The sequence below is a fragment of the Chroicocephalus ridibundus genome, chromosome 16 (assembly GCF_963924245.1).
Source record: "Chroicocephalus ridibundus chromosome 16, bChrRid1.1, whole genome shotgun sequence".
NCBI classification, from domain to species: Eukaryota; Metazoa; Chordata; class Aves; order Charadriiformes; family Laridae; genus Chroicocephalus; species Chroicocephalus ridibundus.
In genome coordinates, this window is record NC_086299.1 from 7600008 (window position 1) to 7624035 (window position 24028).

Genomic DNA, 24028 nt, shown 5'->3' on the forward strand with positions numbered 1-24028 from the left:
GGGAGGGAGGGAGGGAGGGAGGAAGCCGCAGCCCCGTCCCGCCGCCGCCCGAGGAGGAGCCCCGCAGCCGCCCGCCCCCGGCCCGCCCCGTCTCCCCGCCGCGGGGCCGGCGGTAGCGGTGCGGGTGTAACGGAGACCCGCAGCATCCCGCCGGTCGGGCCGGGCCGGGCCGGGCCCGCCGCTGCGCCGGAGCCGTGAGTACCGCCGGGACACGGCCTTTCCCCGGGAGGGGGGCGAGAGGGAGGGGTTACCGGGGCTGGAGGCGGGGGGGGTTGGCAGCAGGAGGACCCCCCCGCGAAGAGCTCTCCATCACTCCCCACCGCTGGTGGCGTGTCCTCTCCTCGGAGAGCGAGTTCGCCGGTCGGGGTCCGAGGATGAACCGGTGCCGTTCCTGAGCTCCCTCTCCGTACCACGGCATCTCTCCGGAGCCGGTCCCCTTCCCCGTCCTCTGCCGAGTCCCGGAGCCATTCCTTCGGTAAAGGGAAGAGCTGGAGATGTAGAGCCTTGCGCGACGCCGGGGCTGCAGAGAGGTTGTGACAGTTGCGGTTTGGCTCGCCCCGGGTGGAAGGGTGATTTGGGATCCTTGTGGCAGGAACTGAAGGGCACAGGGAGAAACGTTGCCTCAGGTTGTCTGGTACCTTGGCGGGGGAAGCGGGAGGCAGCTTTTTTTCCGGCCTCTGCAGTGAGTGTTGGGGCAGAGGGCTCTCCTCCAGCCACAGCAGCTCCATTGGCCAAGGTGGTCCCGGGGAGCCGCAGGCCAGGGGGGGCAGCTGCTTTGGTTCTCCTGGTTGAGCAAATACCTCCCCCTCTGAGCGGTGCCAGCCCTGGGACCATGGCTTCTCTACAGCAAGGACGAAATGCAGCACTCGGGTGGCTGTCCCTGCTCTCTGCCCGTCAGTACATGGCCATCGACCAACCAGGCTTTTGTGCCAAGCTAGAAAACTGCAGAAAGGGTGGCCTGGCTTTAATGGGGTCTCTTTATAAAGGAAGCCTGCTCTCCTTTGACTTCAGAGCCCGCTGCCCGATGAGCACTATCTTGGGGTGCTCTCCCTTGCTGGAGAGCACAAGGTTAGATCTGGAGTGATTCAGCAACACGTGGATATTCGGGTGCTTTTGATCCTGATGGTCTCCAGGTTGTCACCAGGCTGATGCAAGTAGTTTGTTGCTCCCAGGACAGGGCACTGCTGAAATGAGCCTCCGAGAGCTGCTGCCCCTTCTCAGTATGGACAGTCTGAAGGCATGAGCTGCATTTAAGGATGGGAGGAGGGATGGGGCCTCCACAAAAGATTTGGGATGTCTGTGCGCTAGCGTTTCATACCAGGAGGTGCTGGTTTGTTACAAGTTCACTGTTATATGGCTCGCTTTGATGTACAATAGCCTTTTGATTGCGATCACTGCAGCCAGGCAATCACCTCTGTGGAATCTCTCCCCTCTGGACCCCAAGTTTCTCTCCTAAACCATGAGCATCTGCTGGAAATACTTCTTTCAGCATGGCAGTGGGTAAGACTCTTGGGCATCTTGGGTCTAAAGATCTGAGTTTCCTTCCTAAGAACTGACTGATTCATGAATCCCAGCAAGTAGCATCTAATTCGGAGTGGACCAGAAGCTGGCAGGCGTAGTAGTCACCTGCTGTCTAGGATCTGAATGGAGTTGCTCCGTAGTATCTTGGGTAGCTAGGATGGTCCCTTAAGCTTTCTGTCAGCCTGGTGAGGGTGGCAGTGGAACCTCTTTGCTCTGCCAGGTCGTCTGGTGGCCATCTGCCCTTGCACTCACCAGCATCAGTCTGGGTCTCTGTAGATGGAGCGGTAGGTGGAAGTCAAGGCAGGCAGGCTCTGAAGACTGGAGATCTGCCAGGGAGGCTGTTCTGGGTTCTGGTCTTGCTTTGCTGCATCTCAAAAGTCAAACAGCCGTGCTGAAATCTCAGTGCTGGCTTCTGTATTTTCTCAGGTGCTGGCGCTTTGCCTTCAAACCCTTAGTCAAGCTGGCCTTGGTAGCAAGCGGTGCTTCACCCTTTCTGCCTGGCCTGCCAGAACTGGCTGCAGACCACACTGCCTCCTCTGAAGGATGTGACTCCGCAGGGACAGGAATTTGAGCTCCTTCAACTGAAATTCCCAGGGTCTGGGATCCGCTGGCCTTGGCAGGCCCCCAGCGTACCAGCAAACTCAAGGCCATTATGTCACGTGCTCCTCATAGCTCAGTTTCCATGTATGTGGCTTGTGCTGCGGCCTGCAAGATGTGAGGGAATTCTCTTAATTGTTTTCTGGCTTGAAAACAGGCTCCCACCGCTCCACAGTGTGAAGCACTGAGCTTGTGCAGAAAAGGAGATGCTTACGGGATCCGGTATGTCTACATTGCCAACCCGCTCTGCAGCTGAGGCTGGTAGGAGGCTTTGTTAGCTGTCCATAAACGTGGCGTGGGCCATGCAGTCTCTGTGAAAGGGATGAGGGTGCAGCTGGTGACCTCCTGGTTTGGAGAGTCACTCACGAGCAGTGCTTCACCGGGCATCGTTCCCTGGCTTATCCGTCTGTGAAAGATCCGCTCGCCCATTCGCAGCCAGCAGACCTGAGTGCATTTTCCTTCTTTCCCAGTCTACTGCTGGAGCCACTAGACCACGCTGCCTCGTGTCATGGAGTCAGCTTTCCCTCTAGAAGCCGAGTGGTAGATCATGCTGGGTCTCACCAGGTTCATCACTCTCGTCTGACATCAGAGCATTGCTGAGCGGTAACGACCCACTGGCCCACTGCCACCTACTCGAGACGCCATCACCTTGCCCAGCGGACAGGTACAGGGCACCTTCGAATATATAATATTCTTCGAATAGCTGCTGGCCAAGGATGTTGCAGAGGGGGAGCTCCTGGGCAAGTCTAGGAGCCAGGAACATTGAGATGCTCTGATACGGGCTGCCTCCAATGACGTGAGCGCTCTCGTCTTGTCTGCTTACCTGTCTGAAAAATGAGTTGGAGACAGAGATGTCTGTCACGAGGGAGGCTAGAGGGAGATCAGGAGTACCACGGTGATGGATAGTGCAGCTGACGCTGTTAACTATCACTCTGCTGCCTGGCGAGGAGACTTGCTTCATGCTGATGAGTAGAGGTTTGGCACTGCTTGTGCCAGAAAATAGCACTGGATGCGACAGTAGCTCCTCTCCCCTGTCCACTGGGGGACACTGAGAAGGGGGAATTAGGACATGACCCACATTTCCAGTCCTTGGCAGAGGCAAAGGGCTCCTTTCGCTTAGAATTTGGTGTGCTTTGTGCTGGAATGTAGGAACTGCTGTCTAATCCCAGGGCAGCTGGAGACCTGCATGTTTTGCTGAGCATCTCAAGGCAGGAATTAGTTTCCATTTCTTGTTTCTCCCTAACCTGGGAATTCAGCAATCCCAAAACTATTCGGGTCCTGACCCTTACAACCAATTACTTCAAGTGACCCAAATGTTAGCACAGATGCCTCTAAATCCCTCAACCATGGAGTCCTCCTTGGAGCTGCTGCAATCTCCTGCGTGCAAAATACCGAAGGCGAAAGCTGAATTTGAAGATGTCTGCAGGAGGAGTTGGGGAGTGTGAATGAGAGAGGGAGAAGATTGCGTTCCCGGATAGGCGCTGAGCAGGCTGGAGACCCTTTTATCTCTTTCAGGGGTGGGATTGTCCCAGTGCAGGCATTGAGGCTCTTGCCTCGTGCTCCTTCGTCTCTCAGCTAAAGCACTTCGGAGCGTGAGCAGGGGTGACCAAGAGCAACTTTGATCTGAGTTTCCAAACAAAACTCTCCAGGAGTAATGGGAAGAGAGGCTTTAGTTAGAAAAGACCTCCAGCCTTCTGTGTGCACCAGAGCCGATTGATTACAACCCACTGAGTTGCTGAAAGACACTGACTAGGTCAATGTGCTGAATGCCCTTCTTGCCTGAAGCCAGCGCCGTCTCTGTGCTGTAGAGCTGGCAACTGTGTGCAGTTTCCCCCCCACACCCCGTCCTCCCCACCCCCTTGCCGAGGCTCTACATCCTCTCTGGCAGCTTGTCACTCCTCTGCAGATGTCTAGACAGGAGGATTCGGTGCGTGTCAGTTATGCCTAATTCATTAAAAAAAAAAAAAATAAAAACAAAATAAAAACCCAAACCCTACTGAGAGCTGGGGATTCTCAGTCCTGCAGACTCAGCGCTGTCTGTGGTGCCCCGTGCTGCCTTGAGGCCAGCGCCGAGCAGATTAATTCCACCCATCGGCAGGAGCAGCGCGCTCCTCGCCCTCCCATCCTTAGCAGGGGGGCTTGGGGAATAGGAGGCAGATGTGTGGGCAGGGGCAGCGCTAAGAGCAGGAGAGAGAGAAGTGTTTGGGGCAGAGGTGCCTGCTCCTAACCTCTCCTTGCAGCTCTTGTGTGTTCTTGGCGTGCTCGTGTCCGTCGGGAGCTGGCAGAGGGGTGCATGGTGTCCGAGCCTTCGATCTGGCTGTCAGAAACTGTCAGTTTCCTAATTCTTCCGTCTCTCCTGCCACCTCTGAAGGCAGAGCTGGTGCCAGGAATGACAGCTCCCCTTGCCATGTTAAGTCCCATTTCCATCAACATTTGCCGTCCTGACCTCTGTCCGGGTGCAGCTGTAAATCTGCCATCACGGTAGCGATGTCTTGGACCTGCGGTTCAGAGCAGCTGGGTCGCTTGCTGGTCCTCAGCTATCAGGTCCCTCTGCTTCCTCACAATTGCTGGCTCTTCTGGGCTGAACACAAAATTAACCTTATATTAAAAAGACTGCGAGGTGCTGCACGCTGTCGGTGTCTGAATTCCCTGGACGCGGGTAAAGTGTTACAGAGGCTGAGAAGGGGTTGAACCCCAAAGTGGTGTACTGAGTGGATAGAGTTCTCAGTCTGTATCAATGACGCTAATGGGACAGGTCCTGGTGGGGATAATTGCCTAGATTTAGTGCCTGCTTTGCATCTGAGTCCTGGATATATACAGCTGGATGATTTCCAACCCTCTTTGATTGCGTTTATTGTGGGGAAGGGAGCAGGAAAGGTAGGAGCGCATTATATTTTGTAAAGGGCAGCGCCGGGCCCTCTGAAAGAAGCAAGAATTTGGGATAGCCAAGTTTGAGGCATAGGGGCAGGCTGTGTGTATCTGCTGTAGCTTGTGAAAACAGCCCTGGTGTCTTAGACATGCCTACTGCAAGAGGATTTACTGATGCAAAAAATACTGCTAGTCGTCTGGGAGTTTAAAGCTTCTCCTTAGACGTGGGCTTGAGAGTCGTGGACAGGGGTCAACCAAAGGGATTGCTCAGCCAAATTAACGGGGCTTCCACGAGGCATCAAGGAAGATGAAAATTTGCAGGCCTGCGGCGTGCTGAGCTGCATCTCTGGATGCTGGTACGAGCCGTATGAGTGGTCTTAGAGCCGCTATTGTTACTGCCGGCTCAGCTGTTTGTGTCCCTTGAAGGAAGAGCCTGCAGGAACACAGGAGCACATCTTCTTCCCGGCCCGGCTCCCAGGAGGAAAGGAGCTCATTGTGTTTGTGTGAGCGCCCACAGAGATGGGCAGGGGCTTGCCTGAGCTTTGGTCTGGTCCTGCCCTGGGCTTTAATGTATATTGCACATTTCAGTTCCCCCATTCTTTGGGGAAATGCTGAACTGCAGGAGGCTGCTTACTGACAAATGGCCTGTGACTCCTCTCAGAGGGGTTAAAAATAGGAATTCTGATTTCTGGTGTAGGGGAGATGGAGATGCACTTGGAAGCGGTGATTCCTGCCTGCGACTCCGCTGTCAAGTTCCTCCTTCTCTGGGGGTCCATGCTATTGCTCTGCCCCAAGAGGAGTTTTTCTGTGCTGTTGTGGAGGGTGCTGCTTTGACTCCAAAGCTCGGAATGGGGATCTGAAGCTGCTGGGCACAATGGAGCAGCCCCTTCCTGCCTGGGGACAGAGCCAGAGGAGGTCTGTGGACAAAAAAAGGGCTTTGTGCCTGGGACATGGACCCCCAAGGCCAAGGAAGGGGGGAAACCACTGCCCTGAAAGGGACACCAGCAATGTGGTGCCACCTTATTGACCTAGCTTGTCCTCTGCTCCGTTAGTGACACGCTGGGGTGGAGGTGACTGCCGGCGAGGACATGATGTCTCATCCTGAAGGTCTGATGGCAGCGCTTCTGTGGGAGATGCAGTGCTGCACAGAAAACAGGGCTTTGTAGCTGATTTACCAGAAAAGAGGTACTGGGATATCAACACAGGGAAAGGGCACACGTGGAAGTGATGGATTTAAGCATGATTGTATGGCTGGCCTTAGGGTAGGGGATGTCCCCACCGTCTGACCAGCTGTACAGGATGTGTCTTTGTGGTCTCCTAGCAAGCCTGGAGGACACAAAACCTCCATGCAGGCTGTCAACAAAAAGCCATTCTCCAGGGCCTTCCTGGGGAAAGGGCAGGCTCTGAACTTCTCCCTGGAGGATACTCCGTTCCCTGTTTATTGCTCAGCGCGCTTCTTTTCACTCTCGGCAAAATATGTTTTTTTGTGCAGAGAGAACAGACCTCCCTTTGGGCAGGGATCATTTGCATTAATTAACAGAGCTGTTATGCATGGCCACGCTCTGTCGCATAGGAGCCAAACAAACGCCGCCTTTTTTTTTTTTTTTTTTTTTGTCATAACCTAAGAGTTATTACAAGTCAGCCACCGCATCCATTATAGCTGATGCGTAACACGTGCATTCATGCTGCCGCATGCTCCACAAAAGTGGGCTTGTATTTACTTCCCCCGGCTGGAGCTCTGGACACTGCTTTACTGTCTCTTGTGGTCCGGGCACTGTTCCCCATTAATTATATCTTAGCAGCCCTCATAGCCCTTCGTTTCCTGGGAATGAAGTTTTACAAGGAAATAAGGAATATTTAGTGCTGCCAGCGAGGTGGAGAGTTCAGGCGTGGGGAGCAGCACAAGCAGCAGTGGGGTGTCCTTTCCCTTTTTTCCCCACTGACTATATCCTGACCTGTTAAAGGAAAAGAGCTCTGATGGGGACAGCTGATAGGAGAGCGGAGGGGACACTGAAGGGGCTGTACCCGCTGCAAGCCTTAGCCCAAACCCATGCCAGCGCTCCCTGCGCGGCAGGAGGGTGGCCTTTTCCCAAGGTGGCTGGTGGATGGGGAGGGATTGCTGAGGCTGTAGTGCGGCCGTCGCGGAAAACCATCCAGCAGAGTTGGTTCAGGCTGTCTGTGGGTCAGGTCAGCTGGGGGCTGTCCCCTGGGGATGCTCTGGGGAGCCCAGTGGCAGTGCGGTGGCCGGGATGGCGTCTCCCTCTGTCCCTGCTTGGCCACGTCGGAGACTGAGTGACACAGCGGTGGTGTAGCCCGGGGTGCTGGGAGGGAGCTCGGTGCTCAGGGAGGCACCGGTGCTGTTCCAGTCGAGTTCTTCAGAGCTCTGCGATGGCGTGCCTGGGGACAGCAGGCGGCTGTGGGTGGGGAGGGGACTGAGCAATAGCTGGTCTCTACCTCTTGGCCATGGGAATCGCCGCAAGGAAAGATAATGTCACCCTTGTCACTCTGTGCATTTGTACTTGCCCGGAGTTGTGCAATGACTCAGTGGCAGGGCTGGGAAGAGAGCCCAGTGCTTCTGACCCTCCTTGGAAATGCGTTTGATTACGGTGATGCCAACGCACAGGCGACAGCAACCTTCAGTCTCTTGTGCCCTCTGTGTCTCTCCCCTGACCGCTGGAGCAGAGTTGTGTGCTGCCCCCCGTCCGCCAGTCCCATCTTCTCCCTGCTCCTCTGTCCTGTCCTGCATTGTCCCCCGGGTCCTTCCACTGCTGCGCAGCTGGGAGCTTCCACCCCTTGCTACCAGGAGGGGTGAGGTGGGTGCTCTCAATTAGAGATGGGGTGTGATTTAAATACTAATGGGGGGAAGTACGCTCGGCAGTGTATTAAAAAGATAAACCAGCTCGAGCAGATCAGGAAGACCCTCGGGCTTGCAGCTAAGGAGGGGAATAAAGGTGAGAAAGCACCATCCACTTTCTGCCACTAAACCAGGTCTGGGAAAGGAGCTCTTGAGCCCAGGTAGAGATACTAATAATTATTAGCATCTTTAAAAAAAACAGGCCTTTTGTGGGCACCTCTCATCCAGCAGTGTCCCGAGGGTGTCCTAGGGATGCTGCAGCTCTCTGAAAAGCTTGGCTGAGGGCTGTGGGAGGAGAAGGCCAGTTAACTCACAGGCGCTTCTTCCCTGTTGAGGGCACAACGGCGTCCTACACATTGCTGGAAAGCATCAACAGGCGTTGTCTTTGTTGTGTGCCCGTGAGTCTTCCTTGCTGACAGCGAGATGAGGAATCTCATACCACGCAGGATGATGCAAATACAAGAGGGCAATGCAGGCTTCTTTCCTGCTCGGGAAAGATGTTTATTCATCTTTTTTCCTCCCCCAGACTCTAGTACACGATACAATTGCTATTTAAAAACGAATAGATGGCTGCATTCGTGGCTGAGCAGGCACAGCATGGTGGGTTTCTATTTTTAGGCTCGTCATGGCTGGCGACGTGTAGGTGTCGTGAGGAGCACGGAGGCTGAGGGGATTCTCTCGCCGCAGGGATGCGGGGGCAGGCGCGCGAGTGCAGCACACGGGCTTTTTTTTATTTTCCTTTCAAGCTGCCTTTTTCTTCTGCTCCTTCCCCCTCCTTCCTCCTGCTGCTCAGTCATTCTCTCTTCACTCCCCCACCGTTCCTTCGGGTGCTGCTGGCAGGGAGACAGTCAAACGCCTTTTGAAACACCACGAGCAGCCTAGCTGCAGAGAGCATGGAAAGAGAAAACATCTTTGCTCAAATAAATGCCTTTATTCTTTGATTAGGCAATTTTTGTTTTCTACAAGCCGATCATGTTTATACTCCTGCTCCCTGCCTGGCTTGTCCCAGACTGGAAGGACTGTCCCACTCCACGCTCCGTGTATGTGCAGACCAAGTTCTGCATCGGGTCCCAGCTGGCTCATCGGCATCCCTTTTTTTTTTTTACTGTCTGTCCCTCCTGTCAGCCTTGTCAAACCAAAACCACCTGAAGTTCAAAGGTACCTCTTGGAAGGACAGCCAGGCTCCCAGCTGGAGCTGCTTCCATGGAGATGTAGGAGCTCTGCTTTGCCCACCAGGCTCGCGCAGAGTCTGCAGTGCCGGTGCCGGAGCAGGACCGTTTGGGGCAGCCTGGAGGCTCTAGTGAGGCTGGACGTGCCTGGGTAGAGGCCACTGGAGGGAGGTGGAGATCAGGATGTTAAGGTGTATGTTTCTTGTTCCCTAACTGACCACCTGGGAATCCCCAGCCTCTCCTGAAATATAAAATGACAGGAAGAGTCAAAGCCCTGGTCTGCAGGGTTCTCTTCTGGGACTGTAGAGCTCTGTGCTGCCATTATAGAATCATAGAATCATAGAATTGTTGAGGTTGGAAGGGACCTTTAAGATCATCGAGTCCAACCTTTAGCCTACCCTGACAAGAGCCACTTCTAAACCATGTCCCTCAGTGCCCCATCTACCCTTTTTTTAAACACCTCCAGGGATGGTGAATCCACCACCTCCCTGGGCAGCCTATTCCAATGTTTAATAACCCTTTCAGTGAAAAAATGTCTCCTAATATCTAATCTAAACCTCCCCTGACGTAACTTGAACCCGTTTCCCCTCGTCCTATCACTTGTCACCAGGGAGAAGAGGTCAGCCCCCATCTCTCTACAACCTCCTTTCAGGTAGTTGTAGAGGGTGATAAGGTCTCCCCTCAGCCTCCTCTTTTCCAGGCTAAACAACCCCAGCTCCCTCAGTCGTTCTTCATAAGGTTTGAAGATTGCCTTTGCCCTTTGCCTTATCCTCCCGAATTGTGTGGACACAGGAAAGACAGCAGCTCTCTGAACTGAACTTTTGAAGTCAGGTGTGTCCATTATAAATCTCCTAGCATCCTCTGGAAGCTGGAGGGAAACAGCCGCCGCTCAAAGATCTGTGGTCCATACCATCACTCTTGCCTTTTAGGATATGGGATTCACGATTATTTTTTGTTTAGGCTGATCAGAGTTGTCATGCTTGCTGTCTCCAGTGGTCTGTTTAAGCTGTGTTTGATCAATGCAGGACTGGCATGCCCTGGTGGGACTTCTAAGATCAATGCTTCTGCTTCTGTTACGTGGAAATGCACCTTGTTAGGCTGATTTGGAGATGGTGCAACTTCAAGGAAAAACCAGTGTGAGCGCTTATGTTGTAGAGCAGTACCCTTCTGAAGGCAGGTGAGGAGGATATCGATCCAAAGGTGAACATAGCTGGGAAGCAGTGAGTGTCACAGAACAGAGAAGAGGCTTAGCATCGCTTTGCATTACTTGTGATCTTCCAGGGACTGTCTCCTCCTCATTGCTGGTTTATGAGCAGGATGATGTTTCCCTGGCAGGGGCTAGTTAGACAGGAGCTGTTCTGGTGCAGGGTCTCTGAGCAGTGGCAGGCATATATGGGGGCCATGGGAATTGTCTGGGACTAGAGCTGTTCCTGCCTGGATAATGCTTTGGTTTTCTCCCATGGCAGTGCTGGTGAGAAGGGAAATCCCACCATCTACCACCTGCAGCCATGGAAGGAGCCATGCAGCTCCTCAACCGCGATGGCCACAGCATCTCCCACAACTCCAAGCGGCACTACCACGATGCCTTCGTGTGCATGAACCGCATGCGACAGCGTGGGCTGCTCTGCGACATTGTGCTCCATGTGGGCACCAAGGAGATCAAGGCCCACAAGGTGGTGCTGGCGTCCTGCAGCCCGTACTTCCACGCCATGTTCACAAGCAAGTAGTGTCCTCTCTTCCCCACCGCCAGGGTCTCCTTGCTCTTCAAACCGTCTCCTCCCTGCAATCCCCTTCCCTTTCTGTCGTGTTCCCTATTCTCACTGCCCTCTCCTATGGAAATATGGTGCCTGTGTATCACCTCTGTGAGCAAGTGCGATAATGTTCCTCATTTGGCTCCCTTTCATGAAGCCCTGTGCCCGTAATGCCCCGCACAGGTGTCTTGGTGCCCACCCTGCAGACGTGGACCCCATTCCCTAGAGTATATCTCTCCTTCTCCATGCAAAGAGGTGGGCAGGAGGCCTTCCTGGGCTGTGGTGGGTGATGTGGCTTGTTCCATGCGTGGTCAAGTCTTCCTGTGGGGAAACAATCCTGCTGTGGGACTTTGTTCATGTCTAGTATCTGTGTTACCCCAGATGAGATGAGTGAGAGCCGCCAGACCCACGTGACGCTGCATGACATTGACCCCCAGGCCCTGGAGCAGCTGGTGCAGTACGCTTACACGGCTGAGATCGTGGTGGGCGAGGGGAACGTGCAGGTAGGACCTTCCCCCCAAATCTGTCTTCTCCACAAAGCCATTCTGTATGAGACATGCCTCCTGGGGGCTCTTCTCTCCTTCTGCTCAGCACTTTCAGCTGTTGTTCTGTGATGGCACCTGCATCTAGTGGTGGTCAGGGAGTTCTGCTCCCCTGCACCCGGAAGCGTGTCTTCTGTGGCTGGGAATGGCTCCTCAAAGCATATGCTATGGCCAGGTCTAGTCCTGGGCATCTGCCATTCTCCTGCCATTTCCTTGTCCTGTGGGGGCTTACGGGTGTCCTTCTCAGCTCTTCTTTAGCTTAGTCCTGTTGGAAACAACGAACGCTTTGTCCTCTCTGCACCTGTGTACCTGCAGGTGCTCAGTAAGCCTGTTCTGTTGTTGACTTGCAGTGAGACAAGGGTGAAAATAGTTTCCTTGCCCTGGAAACTCTCTTTTCCCCCATTCTTTTCCACTGCCAGACACTTCTTCCTGCTGCCAGCCTGCTTCAGCTCAATGGTGTGCGGGATGCTTGCTGCAAGTTCCTCCTCAGCCAGCTCGACCCATCCAACTGCCTGGGGATCCGGGGTTTTGCTGACACGCACTCCTGCAGTGACCTCCTCAAGTCTGCGCACAAGTATGTCCTCCAACACTTCGTGGAGGTGTCCAAGACCGAGGAGTTCATGTTGCTGCCTCTTAAACAGGTGAGGCCCTGACGGGAGTGTGAAGGTCTGAGTGTGGTGAGACTTTTCGTGCCCTGTCCTGGAAGGCACAGCGTGCACGCCAAGAGCCCAAGGCACCTGCAATGTGGGGACAGGGTTTGGCAGGGGAATGTACCCAAATTCTGTGCTTTGGTCCTCTCTGTTCAATGGAGAGACAATCCATGGGAAGAGTGCTGTCAAAGAATGAGCTTAATCCCATGTGAAATAGGGAGAGGAAGGTAGCACGGAGGATAATTGCTGTCGCTGGTGCTTGCCACGTGAGCCCCGAGCGTACTGCCCTCTCCCTGGGGACACGGGCCAAGGAGTAAGTCCTGGCTGCCCTGTGATGTTTAGTTCAGAGCTCAGCTAATGTACCCTGCGGCTCTTCGTGTGGTGCCAGTATGGCCCCTGGCTCATCACTGCCTGCAGGGTGCTGTGCCCTGGTCCGCAGGCATTCCCAGTCCTTGCTCTGCGTCACCCAACCCTGTACAGTCCCTCACCAGGACACAGACACCTCCCTTCACCCATTCTTGGGGCAGTGGGGTGTGTGGCAGCAAGGGGAGGGTACGTATCTCCGCTTGCTCCATCTCCATAGTCCTTGTCAAGTGAAGTATTGTGTATATATACAGTTCCTGTATCAGGAATAGTGTGGTGAGCCGGACTAGGGAAGTGATCATCCCCCTGTACTCGGCACTGGTGAGGCCCCACCTCGAGTACTGCGTTCAGTTTTGGGCCCCTCGCTACAGGAGGGACATTGAGGTGTTGGAGCGTGTCCAGAGAAGGGCTACAAAGCTGGTGAGGGGCCTGGAGGACAAACCTTATGAGGAACGACTGAGGGAGCTGGGGTTGTTTAGCCTGGAGAAGAGGAGGCTGAGGGGAGACCTTATCACCGTCTACAACTACCTGAAAGGAGGTTGTAGAGAGATGGGGGCTGACCTCTTCTCCCTGGTGACAAGTGATAGGACGAGGGGAAACGGGTTCAAGTTACGTCAGGGGAGGTTTAGATTAGATATTAGGAGACATTTTTACACTGAAAGGGTTATTAAACATTGGAATAGGCTGCCCAGGGAGGTGGTGGATTCACCATCTCTGGAGGTGTTTAAAAAAAGGGTAGATGGGGCACTGAGGGACATGGTTTAGAAGTGGCTCTTGTCAGGGTAGGCTAAAGGTTGGACTCGATGATCTTAAAGGTCCCTTCCAACCTCAACAATTCTATGATTCTATGATTCTATGAAGTGAGCGTGCTGGGAACAGCGAGGGCAGCTGGCTCTCTATCCCATGAAATATTGAAGGGACGCGTGCAAGCAGAGTCGTCTGCCTGCTCTCACTGATGTGGATTAGAAGTGTCAGGCATTGCAGCAGCTTCAGACACAGAAAGGGGGGAAGGAGCCAAGAAGGGTGATGGAGGGCAGAGCTGTCTCCACACCAGAGCTGCAGGGAGAGGAGAGGCACAGCTGCACCTGCCTGGTTTGGGGACCCTGCTGCCCTTTGGATCTTTCTGCATCCAGTGAGAGAGAGTAACTCTACACCCCTTAACTGCCAGCATCTACAGGAGGCAGTGGCTCTGCCCTTGCCAGTGCTGTTCTGCTGGGCCGGTTACGTGGGGGTGTGAATGTGTCCTTTCCTCCCAAACCGTACCAACCCACACTTGACCTTTCCACCCCGCTCTGCAGGTGCTGGACCTCATTTCTAGTGACAGCCTCAACGTGCCATCGGAGGAGGAGGTGTACCGGGCTGTGCTCAGCTGGGTCAAACATGATGTGGACAGCAGAAGACAGCATGTCCCCAGGGTGAGTCTGCTGGGGAAGGATCTGCCCGCCAGCTCTGAGTGCCTGGTCTGGGTGGAGACGCAGCTGAAGGAAGCTGCAGGTTGGCCGGAGGGCAGGGACAGCAGGTCCCTGCCATGCCACTTCCAGTCCAGGCATAGATGAGGGTGTTGCTGAGAGAGTTCAGTCTCCCAGAGTGAAGTCCAAACTATCGACATAACTGAGGGGGATGCCCTGTCTGACCCCTGGCAGCTTGGGCACGCCGAGCTCCGAGGGTGTGGGCGGCAGGAGAGGTCAGCCCTGCCTGCAGACTCCCTGAGCTTTCACGTGCATCCTCAAACAAAAACCTCAGGCAAATTTGAGCACGGACTTCTTTTAGCTCGTGCTTTTGTCTCTCTGCATCTGCACCTCGGCGCATGGATCTGCGAGCCTCCTGCCTGCCAAAGGTGCGACTGGAGAAGACGTGGTTAAGCCCTTTCCTGCGGGGCTGCCAGTGCTTGGCACAGCTTGGGCACCCTCTCATGGGTGCAGCCTGGCACTGCAGTAGAGGCTGGCGGTGCCTGTGGCAGCCAAGGCTTCCTGTCATCCCACCGCTCTGGTGCTTCCAGGCAGGTGAAAGCGGTGGGAGGAAGCATCCCTAGGTGTCCTCAGAGGAACCATCCCCAGGTGTCCTCCTGAAGGCTGAGGCAGGATGAGGAAGACTCTGTCTGAGGGTTTCCCCTGGGTTTCCACCAGCCCTGGGGCTTGACCCTAGAGAAGTTCTGTCTCCACCTTTGCTGGTTGTTTGCACTCAAACATCCCTCCTGTGGGCAATGCAGGCAACGTGGGGCATGTTGGATGGAGAGTGGTGGTCTCTGGGCTCTGCAGCCCTGCAGCGAGGATTGTTACTTGTACCATGAGTGCTGGAAGAGGATGTGGATATGGGCAGGGGTCTGGGTGGGGGTCTGGGGTGGCTGTGGGACATGTCATGGCCACGCTGAGGGCTCCTAGCTCTACAGGGACAGTAAGGTTGAATTGCTGCCCTTCGTCACCGGGTGCCTGTCCTGCCAAGTGAGCAGGATGCCATGTCCAGGTGGAGCCAGCCTTGCCAGGGTCCCGGGGTTTGTAGGGGAGATGTGTGGGCAGCACTGGGAGGAACCCTTCCCACCCTGCCGACGGGACGCAGCTCCTCTCCCCTCAGCTCATGAAGTGCGTGCGGCTGCCGCTGCTGAGCCGGGACTTCCTCATGAGCAACGTGGACACGGAGCTGCTGGTGCGGCACCACTCGGAGTGCAAGGACCTGCTGATCGAAGCCCTCAAGTACCACCTCATGCCGGAGCAGAGAGGGGTCCTCAGCAACAGCAGGACGAGGCCGCGGCGCTGTGAGGGGGCCAGCACTGTCCTCTTTGCTGTGGGTAAGGCCCCGCCGTGCCCTCACGGATCTGCGCACTCCTTCCCGGGGCCGTGGGGCTGTTGTTTGCTCTGTTTGCCATCCCGTGCGCAGGTGGGGGGAGCCTGTTCGCCATCCATGGGGACTGCGAGGCCTATGACACGCGGACGGACCGGTGGCACATGGTGGCCTCCATGTCGACTCGCAGGGCCAGAGTGGGCGTCGCTGCCATTGGGAACAAGCTGTACGCCGTGGGCGGGTAAGGAGGACGTGGGGCCGTGGTGGGGAGCTGGCAGGGATGCTGTCGGCAGCCTCTGCACAGAGCCGATGGCGAGCACGGCACAGAGCTGCTCTGGGAGCAGAGATGGCCAGCCTCCGGGTGAAGAAATCCGGTGTCTAACTGCAGGAGTAACAACGGAAAACTACTTCCCTGCCCCTGTGGTTGGGAGCAGTGAGTTTGCTAGCTCTCAGCTTAGTGGTGGCCATGACCTGGACTTGCCCTGTTTCCTCCCACGTCCCTTAGCCCTATGCTGCCGGCCGTTAAGACCCTGCTAACTCCCCAGGCCACCTCTGGCCCTCTGTATGGGGTCCTCTGAGACCCTCTTTCTTTGCAGACCCCCAGGAGATCTCCGCTAAGGGCTCTGCGCTTCCAACAAGTGCTTTGGTGCGCTCTGCCTGGAGGAAGCTGGGCAGGGGGGAGAGGGGAGGGGTGGTGACAGGGACCCAAGGCTCTTGGCCAGCTCCAGAGCTGTAGAACCAGCCCACAGCCCCACCTGCGACACCAGGCTTCCCAGCTCTCACACGTTCTCCCTTTTTCTCCCTGCAGCTATGATGGGACCTCTGATTTGGCCACAGTGGAATCCTACGATCCTGTCACCAATTCCTGGCAACCTGAGGTCTCCATGGGCACCAGGAGGAGCTGCCTGGGTGTAGCAGCGCTTCACGGGCTTCTCTATGCTGCTGGGGGGTACGACGGGGCCTCATGCCTGAACAGGTAGGGATTGTCTTGCACCAGGCTCCTCCGCTGCTCTTGCATGCACTGTCCTTGGAGCTGGGCGGCTGGGGAGCCCACAAAGCCTACTCCTGACAGATGGACCGGCCCCAGAGTAGACGTCTCGCAATTCAGCTCTGTCACGCAGCGTCTTTGGCCCAGGCAGTGTTTCTTCAGGGGAAGACCCATTTTCTAACCCTCTGCCACAACAGAATGCAGGCTTTGTCAGTTCTTCCCTCCATTTTCCCTGTCTATTCCCAAGCTTCCTTGGGAGCTGCCCCTGAGGGTCTGTGGCAAAGAGTTTTGACCTGGGCTTTGCCAGTGTCACACCTTATGTTCCTGTGTCCCTGCCTGCTGCAGCGCAGAGCGGTACGACCCTCTGACAGGCACCTGGACATCCATCGCTGCCATGAGCACCAGGAGACGCTACGTCCGGGTGGCAACGCTAGGTGGGTGATGGCATGAGGACCTGACTGGCTTCTGTGCAGACTGTCACTTGCGTTTCTGGTGGTTCTTTTCGATGTTCTAGTTCCTGCCCCTTCTTCCTAGATTCCCTAACTGTGAATGGTCCAGCCATTCTTCTGCCATGTCCTGACACACTCCCTGCCTCTGCCCTCTTCCTCGGTCTCCCTAGCAATTTGGTTTCATCACATTCTGGTGGCAACTCCTGAGGGGACCTACAACTCATTCCTCAGCTCCTTTGTGCCCCTTCTACTTTGGAGTAAGAGGGCTGGCTGTGCATGATCCCTAGAAAGGAAGGGCCAACCTTATTACTCCTTCATTATGAAAGCAGGACAATCCCTTTACTGATGATCCAAGCGGTACTGCGGGGTCAAAACTGTAACACCAGGGGTGTTACAATATTAGTTGCAATGCTGTGATGTCTCCTGACTCCGGGGAATGAGTTCTGTCCTTAAGGAGGATGCAGTGTGAAAATTGGCCGTTTTCATTGTTTAGTGCAGTTATGGGGTTAATGCAAGTACCACTCTCCACCCTAGCAGCTGTTGGACCTCCCTGGGGATGCCATGGTAGCACCCACCATCCCAAAAACTGCTGTTCGGTGTCCCCACGGTGCCTCTCCCCTGCCCTGTTCTCTGGTTTCAGCTCCCAGTGCTGACTCAGAGGTTCACTCCCCTCCATCCCCAGCTCATACTCTGCCCGCCACAACCTTTATTGGCGTTCCCCCGCTCCAGCCTCCGCTGCTAAAAATAACCCATTGCTCCGGCGGGGAACGCTTGCAGCTCCCATAATGAGGAGGTCAAGAAGCGGCGGGCGAACGAGCTCTTTGGGAAGCTTTGCAGCGTGGCAGAGAAATTGCCCGATGACTGTTTCACACGGCTGCTTGCGGCGCGGGGAGGGGGAGCTGGGGGAGCCCGGCTGCCTGGGGAGCGGGAGGCACGGCGGCTCAGCCGTTGCCTACGCGGGCACCCTGGGCTGGGGGAGGCTGCGCTGGGGCTGGGGCCACGCTCTTTACCTAACTCCTGTGCCTGTGTGTGACTGTCTTTGCAGAAGGCAACCTCTATGCCGTTGGGGGATATGACAGCTCATCGCACTTAGCCACAGTAGAAAAGTATGAGCCCCAGGTAAATACAAGAGAGAGCATGCGGGGTAACCCTTTGCCTTCTCCCCTCCTCATGGGTGCCTGCAAGGGCCCTGCGGAAAGCGGAGGGCCACAGGAGCTGCTGGAGAGCTTAGCAGACAGTGAGATCAGCTATGCATGGTCTTAGCTTAAGATGTGACCACTTCCTAGCAAAGTGTTGTAGCAACAGTGGACCAGAAGGTATGCCCACACGAGCCTGTGCAGCGCAGACCTGCCTTCCTCCTTGGAGACTTAAGCCACCATGCGTGACCACGAGATGGGGTGGGTATCAGCCCTCTCCCCAGCTCTTCTGCAGGGACAGAGTATCCAGGGTGCAATCCAGAGCAAAATGAGCCAAAGCTCATCCGTACAGGCTCCGAGATGTCTCTTTGAGATTTTCAATGACCAGAACACTCCCTGTCCCCGTTGCCATGTAGACCAGCTCAGGTTCTCTAAGAAGAACAGTTCTTGTTCATGCCCTGAGCTGTTTCCAGCTTCCAGCTGAGGTCCTTGCTGCACACACATCCAGAGCGGTTAGCAGGGGCACATATGTTGGGCTTGGTTTTTCACAGCTCTGTTAAGAGCAGGCTAGATCACTGCAAAAAAAGATCAAAGAGAAGGTCCTGGAGCTTTTTCATGAGCTGTAAAGCCACAGTTGTGACTTGTACAGATTTGAAATAGATACAGCTCAACCCCCATGAGCGGGCTGGGATTCAGCTGTGACGTGACTGGTGGCCTGGCACAGAGATCTCTCTGCTCAGGCTCCTGGGATGGCAGGACTCCTGCCAGCTGTGCTTTCCTGAGCCAGTTGGCAGAGGTCTCTCCTGGGGCCTGCAGCTCTTCCTGCGGGTGAGCCGAAGGGAAAGAACTGGGATCCCCTCCGAAAGTCTTTCTGGGAGAGGACCATTACGTGGGGAGGTTTGTGGTTAGAGCAAGGACTAATATCACAGGGCTGGGTTGGCAGGGGTACGTGGAAAATGAGTCGTACATCTGTCTCACGAACAAGCATTGCCTCTTCCCAGATCAACACCTGGACGCCCATTGCCAACATGCTGAGCCGCCGGAGCAGCGCAGGAGTGGCCGTGCTGGAGGGGATGCTCTACGTGGCTGGCGGCAATGATGGGACCAGCTGCCTTAACTCTGTTGAGCGCTACAACCCCAAAACCAACACATGGGAGAGCGTGGCGCCCATGAACATCCGTAGGTAAGGAGCTCTGCCCTGCTCCCACCCTCCCGAGCTGCAGGGGAGCCTCAGCTGCAGCAGTCAGGAATGGGGACCCCATCTCACAGAGAGCCTTGCCTTGCTTGGCGCTGCGAACGGTAAATTGCAGACCATGTCCCAGGGCTTGGCCGGCTCTCTGCTGCTTCCACAAAGGCAGCCCGCGCTCCCCACTGCGCCATGAGGGATGGGTACGTGCCTGCCAGGAGGGCAGAGCGGGGACATTCTGCATTAGACGTTTTCTGCAGAGGGATTTTATTCTCAGCAGCCTGCGTGGCCGTAAAGAACCAGCTGGTACGGCTGGCTGAGGCCACGGAGATGCTGCTGGGCTGCGGGAGGATTTAAGGCTTGGAAGTCCAAGCTCCTAGGGCCTGTTATTTAGAGGTGGCACTCCTCCAGTGGGAGGAGGGTATCAGAGCGAAGGGGAATATCTGAGGCGCTAATGCTGCACTCTGCCGCTGACTGACTGTTTGAGCCCCAGTAATGCATTTTCACTGGGCACTTGTGAGGCTGAGCACTCCCTTCTGTGGGGTGGCAGAGCCCTGGACAAGCTCCCCCACACCCCACATACGCCGTGTTCGAGCCTCACGCCCTTGTGGTCTCTGCCTGGTTGTTGCAGGAGCACCCACGACCTGGTGGCCATGGATGGGTGGCTGTACGCAGTGGGGGGCAACGATGGGAGCTCCAGCCTGAACTCCATCGAGAAGTACAACCCCCGAACCAACAAGTGGGTAGCAGCCTCCTGCATGTTCACACGCCGGAGCAGCGTGGGGGTGGCTGTGCTGGAACTCCTCAACTTCCCGCCCCCCTCCTCGCCCACCCTGTCGGTGTCTTCGACGAGCCTTTGACAAAGAATCAGGACCTACCTTACCTCAAGGGGAGAGGGGCGCCTGGCGGAGCGCTAGGCCAGCGTGGCTGGCCCCACGGGGCAGCCGGTCGCTGTAGGAGGAGAGCGAAGGTACCGGCTGCTGCCTCCAGCGTCAGCGCTCCTGTGAACCATCCCCGGAGCCATCCCCACTCTTGGTGCGCACATCGGATCAGCACGACCACAGCAGTTAGAAATGTGCTTCCTGGACGAGCACCCACCTTCTAGAGGGCGAGGAGAAGGGGTGCTCTCTGCTCCGTTCAGACCCATCTCACCGCTCACCCAAAGGGCGTATATTTTTCTTTGGGGAGGGGAAACTTTAAACCATTGCTGCTTCTTGGATTCATGTGATCCAGCCGGTGCCACACGTACGAGCACAGCCAGCCTTGGAGGCTTCCAGGAGTCCTGTGGGGTGGCAGAGGTGACAGCACTCCTCCCAGGGACACGGCTGAATGTGCAACCGCTCCTCTGAATGTCACTGTAGCCAAACTCTTTACCAAGCCTATTGTGCACTGTTAAAGACTCTGAGGCCACTGTACGGTTCTCAATGGTGTCTAATCGATGCCTTAAAATACACAAACGAAAGAAGCCCAGCTAAGGGACAGGGCCTGGAGGAGGTGAGGTTTGGAGACAAAACTGGATGCAGCATCCTGAACCCTCCAGTGTTTCCATGCTCAGCCGGCCCCACCTCGCGGGCTGAGATCCCAGCTGACCATTGCTCCGGGTGGTCCCCAGCCGGGCAGATGGGTTGGATGACCTTGTTTGCATCCATGGCATTGCTGTCCCAGGTTCAAGCCGACGGTGCGGCTGCCTGCTCTCTGCACGTGGTCCTGGTTCGCAGCTTGGCTGGGAACGGATCGGCCCGTTTGCTCTTCCCCTCTCTGCAAAGCAGATTCTGGGTTTACGGAAAGGTATCGGTTCTTCAATAAGAACGATCCAGCCTTGTAAATGAGGAGGATTGCCTGGCATTACTTTTTTGGTTGTTATTTTTTTGCCTTTTTTTGTTTGGATGCTAATATTTTAATTTGTGATGACTTCATATCCCTTTATTTTTTTACACCACCCTGGTATTCCCCAGCCCATCTGCTTTTATGGCAGCAGAAGGGAAGCAATTACTTTTCTTATTTGTTGATGAGATGATGACTCTGTCCTGGAAGACGTTCTCTATAGACGTGTGGGTGTGTGTGCATGTGTGAGATACCGTACGTACAGCGGAAACAGCATAGAAGGGACCATTTGCAATTAGCGTCTCCCTGGCAATTAAGCAACCACTTTAATTAACTAAAGGTTGAATAAATTAGTACTGTAAGTCACAGGCCTGTCCTTGACCCACCTGTGCCATGGAGCCTCTTGGGTGGTGTTTTCAATGCGTATGCTGTAGGGTGTGCGTTACGAGCCTTGAACTGTGACGTGTTATCAGGTGTTCTCTCCATTGCAGAGGAATGACTCAACCACTGGTACCTCAATCGTGTTCAAATGTAGCATTGGAAATACGGTCGGACTTGTTTGTTTTGAACTAATTCCTTTATCCTTTTTACCCCGCTCCTTCTCATTCTTCATTTGCAGAGTTCGGATTTCACTTGTGATGGTATTTGTTGGCGTAGATTTTCAAGTGGCTGGAGATTTCTTCTTTTTTCCTTTGGGGTGAAAGGAGAGTTTGAGATGAGGTAGGGACTCCCCAACTTCACACAATTTTTACATCGATCTGATTTCTCCTGGGCAGGTGCCTGCAGGTTTTACAAGCCCCCTTACAGTGCCTAATGTTGGACACCCAAAACTACCAGCAGCTTCTGAAAAATCTGGGCTGCTTCTCCCCCCAACTTCTTCCCAAGGACAGTCTGGGCTTCTCAGGCTGAGGAGGCCTTTTTGGCTTTTAGAACAGACTCAAAATCTGCTTTTCATTCCCCTCTCGCTTGCCAAGCCTGTCGCAGCTCGGCAGCTCTCCCGTTCCTCCGTATTGCAGAGGACCCTGCACATGTCCAGGCTGTGCTCCTGCGGGTTGTCTCTTGGTCGGTGTGGCAGTAGGGCTGCCCTAAGTAGGTCACATCAACCTGCTTCATTTGAAGGAATGATGAAATCGGTGAAGTCCGCTCTGTTGCCGCTCTGTGTGAGCGAGGTCTCAATCCTTTTCTTCCCATTCCTATAAGCAACATCAGGATTTTAGTCTTCTGCTGGACTTGTATCGACCAGCGCATTCCAGGTGCCCCTGGCTCCAGTGTCCTTTTTTGAAGGAGGATCTCCTAAAAGCCTCGTGGCCCTGTCAGAAGTGAAAGGTGCTGGTGCTGAGGCAGAAACGGGGCTGGTTTCTAACAAGGAATGAGTCGTTATAGCCGTGGCTCAGCATCTGGTCCAGCTGTGGCTGCTGTAGCGTGAAGGGGGGCTGCTGCCTTAGCAGGGGCAGCAGGCAAAACCAGAGGGGAAGCGAGGAGCGTAGCAGGCTGAGGAGCATTTTTTGTGCCATGTGCCCTTGGCCCCAGTTGTAATCTTTAGCAATTTACACTACAGGTGGCGTGCAATGCTGTCCTGCCTCTTGAGGATCAGGGAAACAGGCGGTGTGACTCCTGTCACCCACCGGTTGGGTCCCGAGCAATATCACCACTGAACCTGTTCCGCAGAAACCTGGGGAGGAGGGAGCCTTTCGTGTCTCTGATGTACTAACTATGCAGGTGCTCACTGCTTTCCCGTGAAAGAGAAAGAAAGAAGGAAAGGGCAAAATGGTTCCCCAGCAGCTTGCGGGGGTCCGGAGCACCCCGACCCGCACTGTGTGGACACGAGGTGTCAGCCTCTGCCCTGGGAGGTCCCAGGGTGGGATTGCTTCTGGTGCTGCACGTCCCTCGCTGAGCCGGAGGCCTGGGAGGGGACGTGTGTCTGTGTCTGTCTGTCTGTGCGTAGTACCCTGCCTGTGAGGGGAGGAGAATTGTCAACTGTGCGTGGCTTCTCTGCCAGTTTTAGTTAGTTGGCGTCTCACCCAAAATGTTATTTGTGCGATTTTCCCCTGTGAGCTTGTCCCAGCGGAGGAGCATCCCTGCGCGGGCGGCTCCGGGCTGCGTGTGTTGATGTGTTTCGCCCAGGGACCCTGGTGTCGGTCTGCAGTGAGACGGCAAAGCCAGGCAGGAGCCCTTGCCCCGACGTGGGGGGAGAGGTTCGCTTGGCCTTACTGGTAGGCAGACCCGGTCTACTCCATGTCAAACCGTCGTCACTTTGATTTCTCTGTAAGTTATCTGACTTATTTATGTGGAACTCTGTTTCTCTGAATTTTTTGCACTACATGGGATGGGGAGGGGATACAAGCAATAGAAGCCAACATGTACAATAAAGACATTTTCTTGAATACCTGATCCTGCCTCTTGCATCCTTCCTTTTCACTTCTCTGGCCCCGCTCCTGCGCAGGCAGGGAGCTGCTCTCTGCATTGCCCTGTGCAGGGGAGGGGAAGGAGCCCCAGGCAGAGGATGCTGCGCATCGGAGCCTGAACAGCCACCGGTGACGTCTCATCTGCCGGGGTTTAGCCACTCTGGGCTTCAAGGCATTTGCGCAGAGCAGGGACAGGAACCCGTCTGGAGGCCACTTCGGACTGGCCCTGCCGTTGTGGACATCAGCAGAGGAGCCAAAGCCAGCTTTGAAGGAACGGCCGCACCGCAGGTGAGCTAAAAGGAGCAGCTTTTAGCCCAGGTCCCGACCTGGGATGTTGCTGTCCTGTGGACAAGGTGCTTCCTATTCCCAGAGAGGGTCCTGGGCGGGTATGTCCAAGGCTCTGCACACCTTCACCCTACCCCAGAGAAAAAGCAGGACAAAGATGCTGATGGTGTTGGAGACCGCTGGGAAAAGCCCAGCCCAAGGCACAGACTGATTCACACCTCTCCCCGCTGCTAAATTCGAGTTTGGTCTCCCCAGGACTCCCCATCTCCAGTGCTGTTGACAGCTTTCCCCTGCCGTGGAAATGAAAACCAGATGAGACCCATCCTCCAGCTGCCACACACATCTTGCCTGGGGGCAGGAGCTGCCTGGGGGCAGGCAGAGCTGCTTGGCCCCATTCCTCACGCTCCGCACCAGAGATCCCCCTTCACAAGCTGCTGCCACTCACTGCGGCCTGGGGAGGAGGGGGGGAATCCTAAACCCATTTCATGGGCTGTGGGAGTGCAGGGGGTGAAAAGAGCAATGAGAAGCCGCATGGCGATGTCCCATGGGGCCTGAAAGGGAACTTTCCCATGCGTGTGTACTCCAGCCCTGCAGCTGAGCCGCGATGCTGTACAGCCGGCACGCCAGACTTGGCCGTAGCCCCACCGTGTCCTCTTTCTCGC

The 24028-nt window shown here is 55.4% G+C and overlaps 1 protein-coding gene across 4 annotated transcripts; it reads left to right on the forward strand.

Moving 5' to 3' along the window:
* The first annotated feature begins 7 nt into the window (after positions 1–7).
* Positions 8–23050, forward strand: KLHL17 (kelch like family member 17). Of its 4 annotated transcripts, none has more exons than XM_063353932.1 (13): positions 8–194; positions 1948–2782; positions 10476–10728; positions 11142–11263; positions 11722–11943; positions 13614–13730; positions 14887–15100; positions 15190–15334; positions 15902–16069; positions 16427–16515; positions 17576–17649; positions 18668–18849; positions 19484–23050. In XM_063353932.1, exons 3-13 carry the CDS (start codon positions 10518–10520, stop codon positions 19710–19712), a joined length of 1773 nt encoding a protein of 590 aa, XP_063210002.1. In that variant the 5' UTR covers positions 8–194; positions 1948–2782; positions 10476–10517; the 3' UTR covers positions 19713–23050. The 4 variants fall into 4 exon arrangements, with proteins under 4 accessions (XP_063210002.1, XP_063210003.1, XP_063210001.1 ...); XM_063353933.1 differs by having other exon boundaries at positions 2589–2782; XM_063353931.1 differs by lacking the exon at positions 1948–2782.
* Positions 23051–24028: the final 978 nt, after the last annotated feature.

What these genes read in the sequence shown, in the direction of transcription:
- KLHL17 (XM_063353932.1), top strand. Translation starts at nt 10,518, where the DNA reads ATGGAAGGAGCCATGCAGCTCCTCAACCGCGATGGCCACAGCATCTCC. An exon ending in GAAGACAGCATGTCCCCAGG is followed by an intron (nt 13,731 to 14,886) that starts GTGAGTCTGCTG and finishes CTCTCCCCTCAG; the next exon opens with CTCATGAAGTGCGTGCGGCT. An exon ending in AAGCTGTACGCCGTGGGCGG is followed by an intron (nt 15,335 to 15,901) that starts GTAAGGAGGACG and finishes TTCTCCCTGCAG; the next exon opens with CTATGATGGGACCTCTGATT.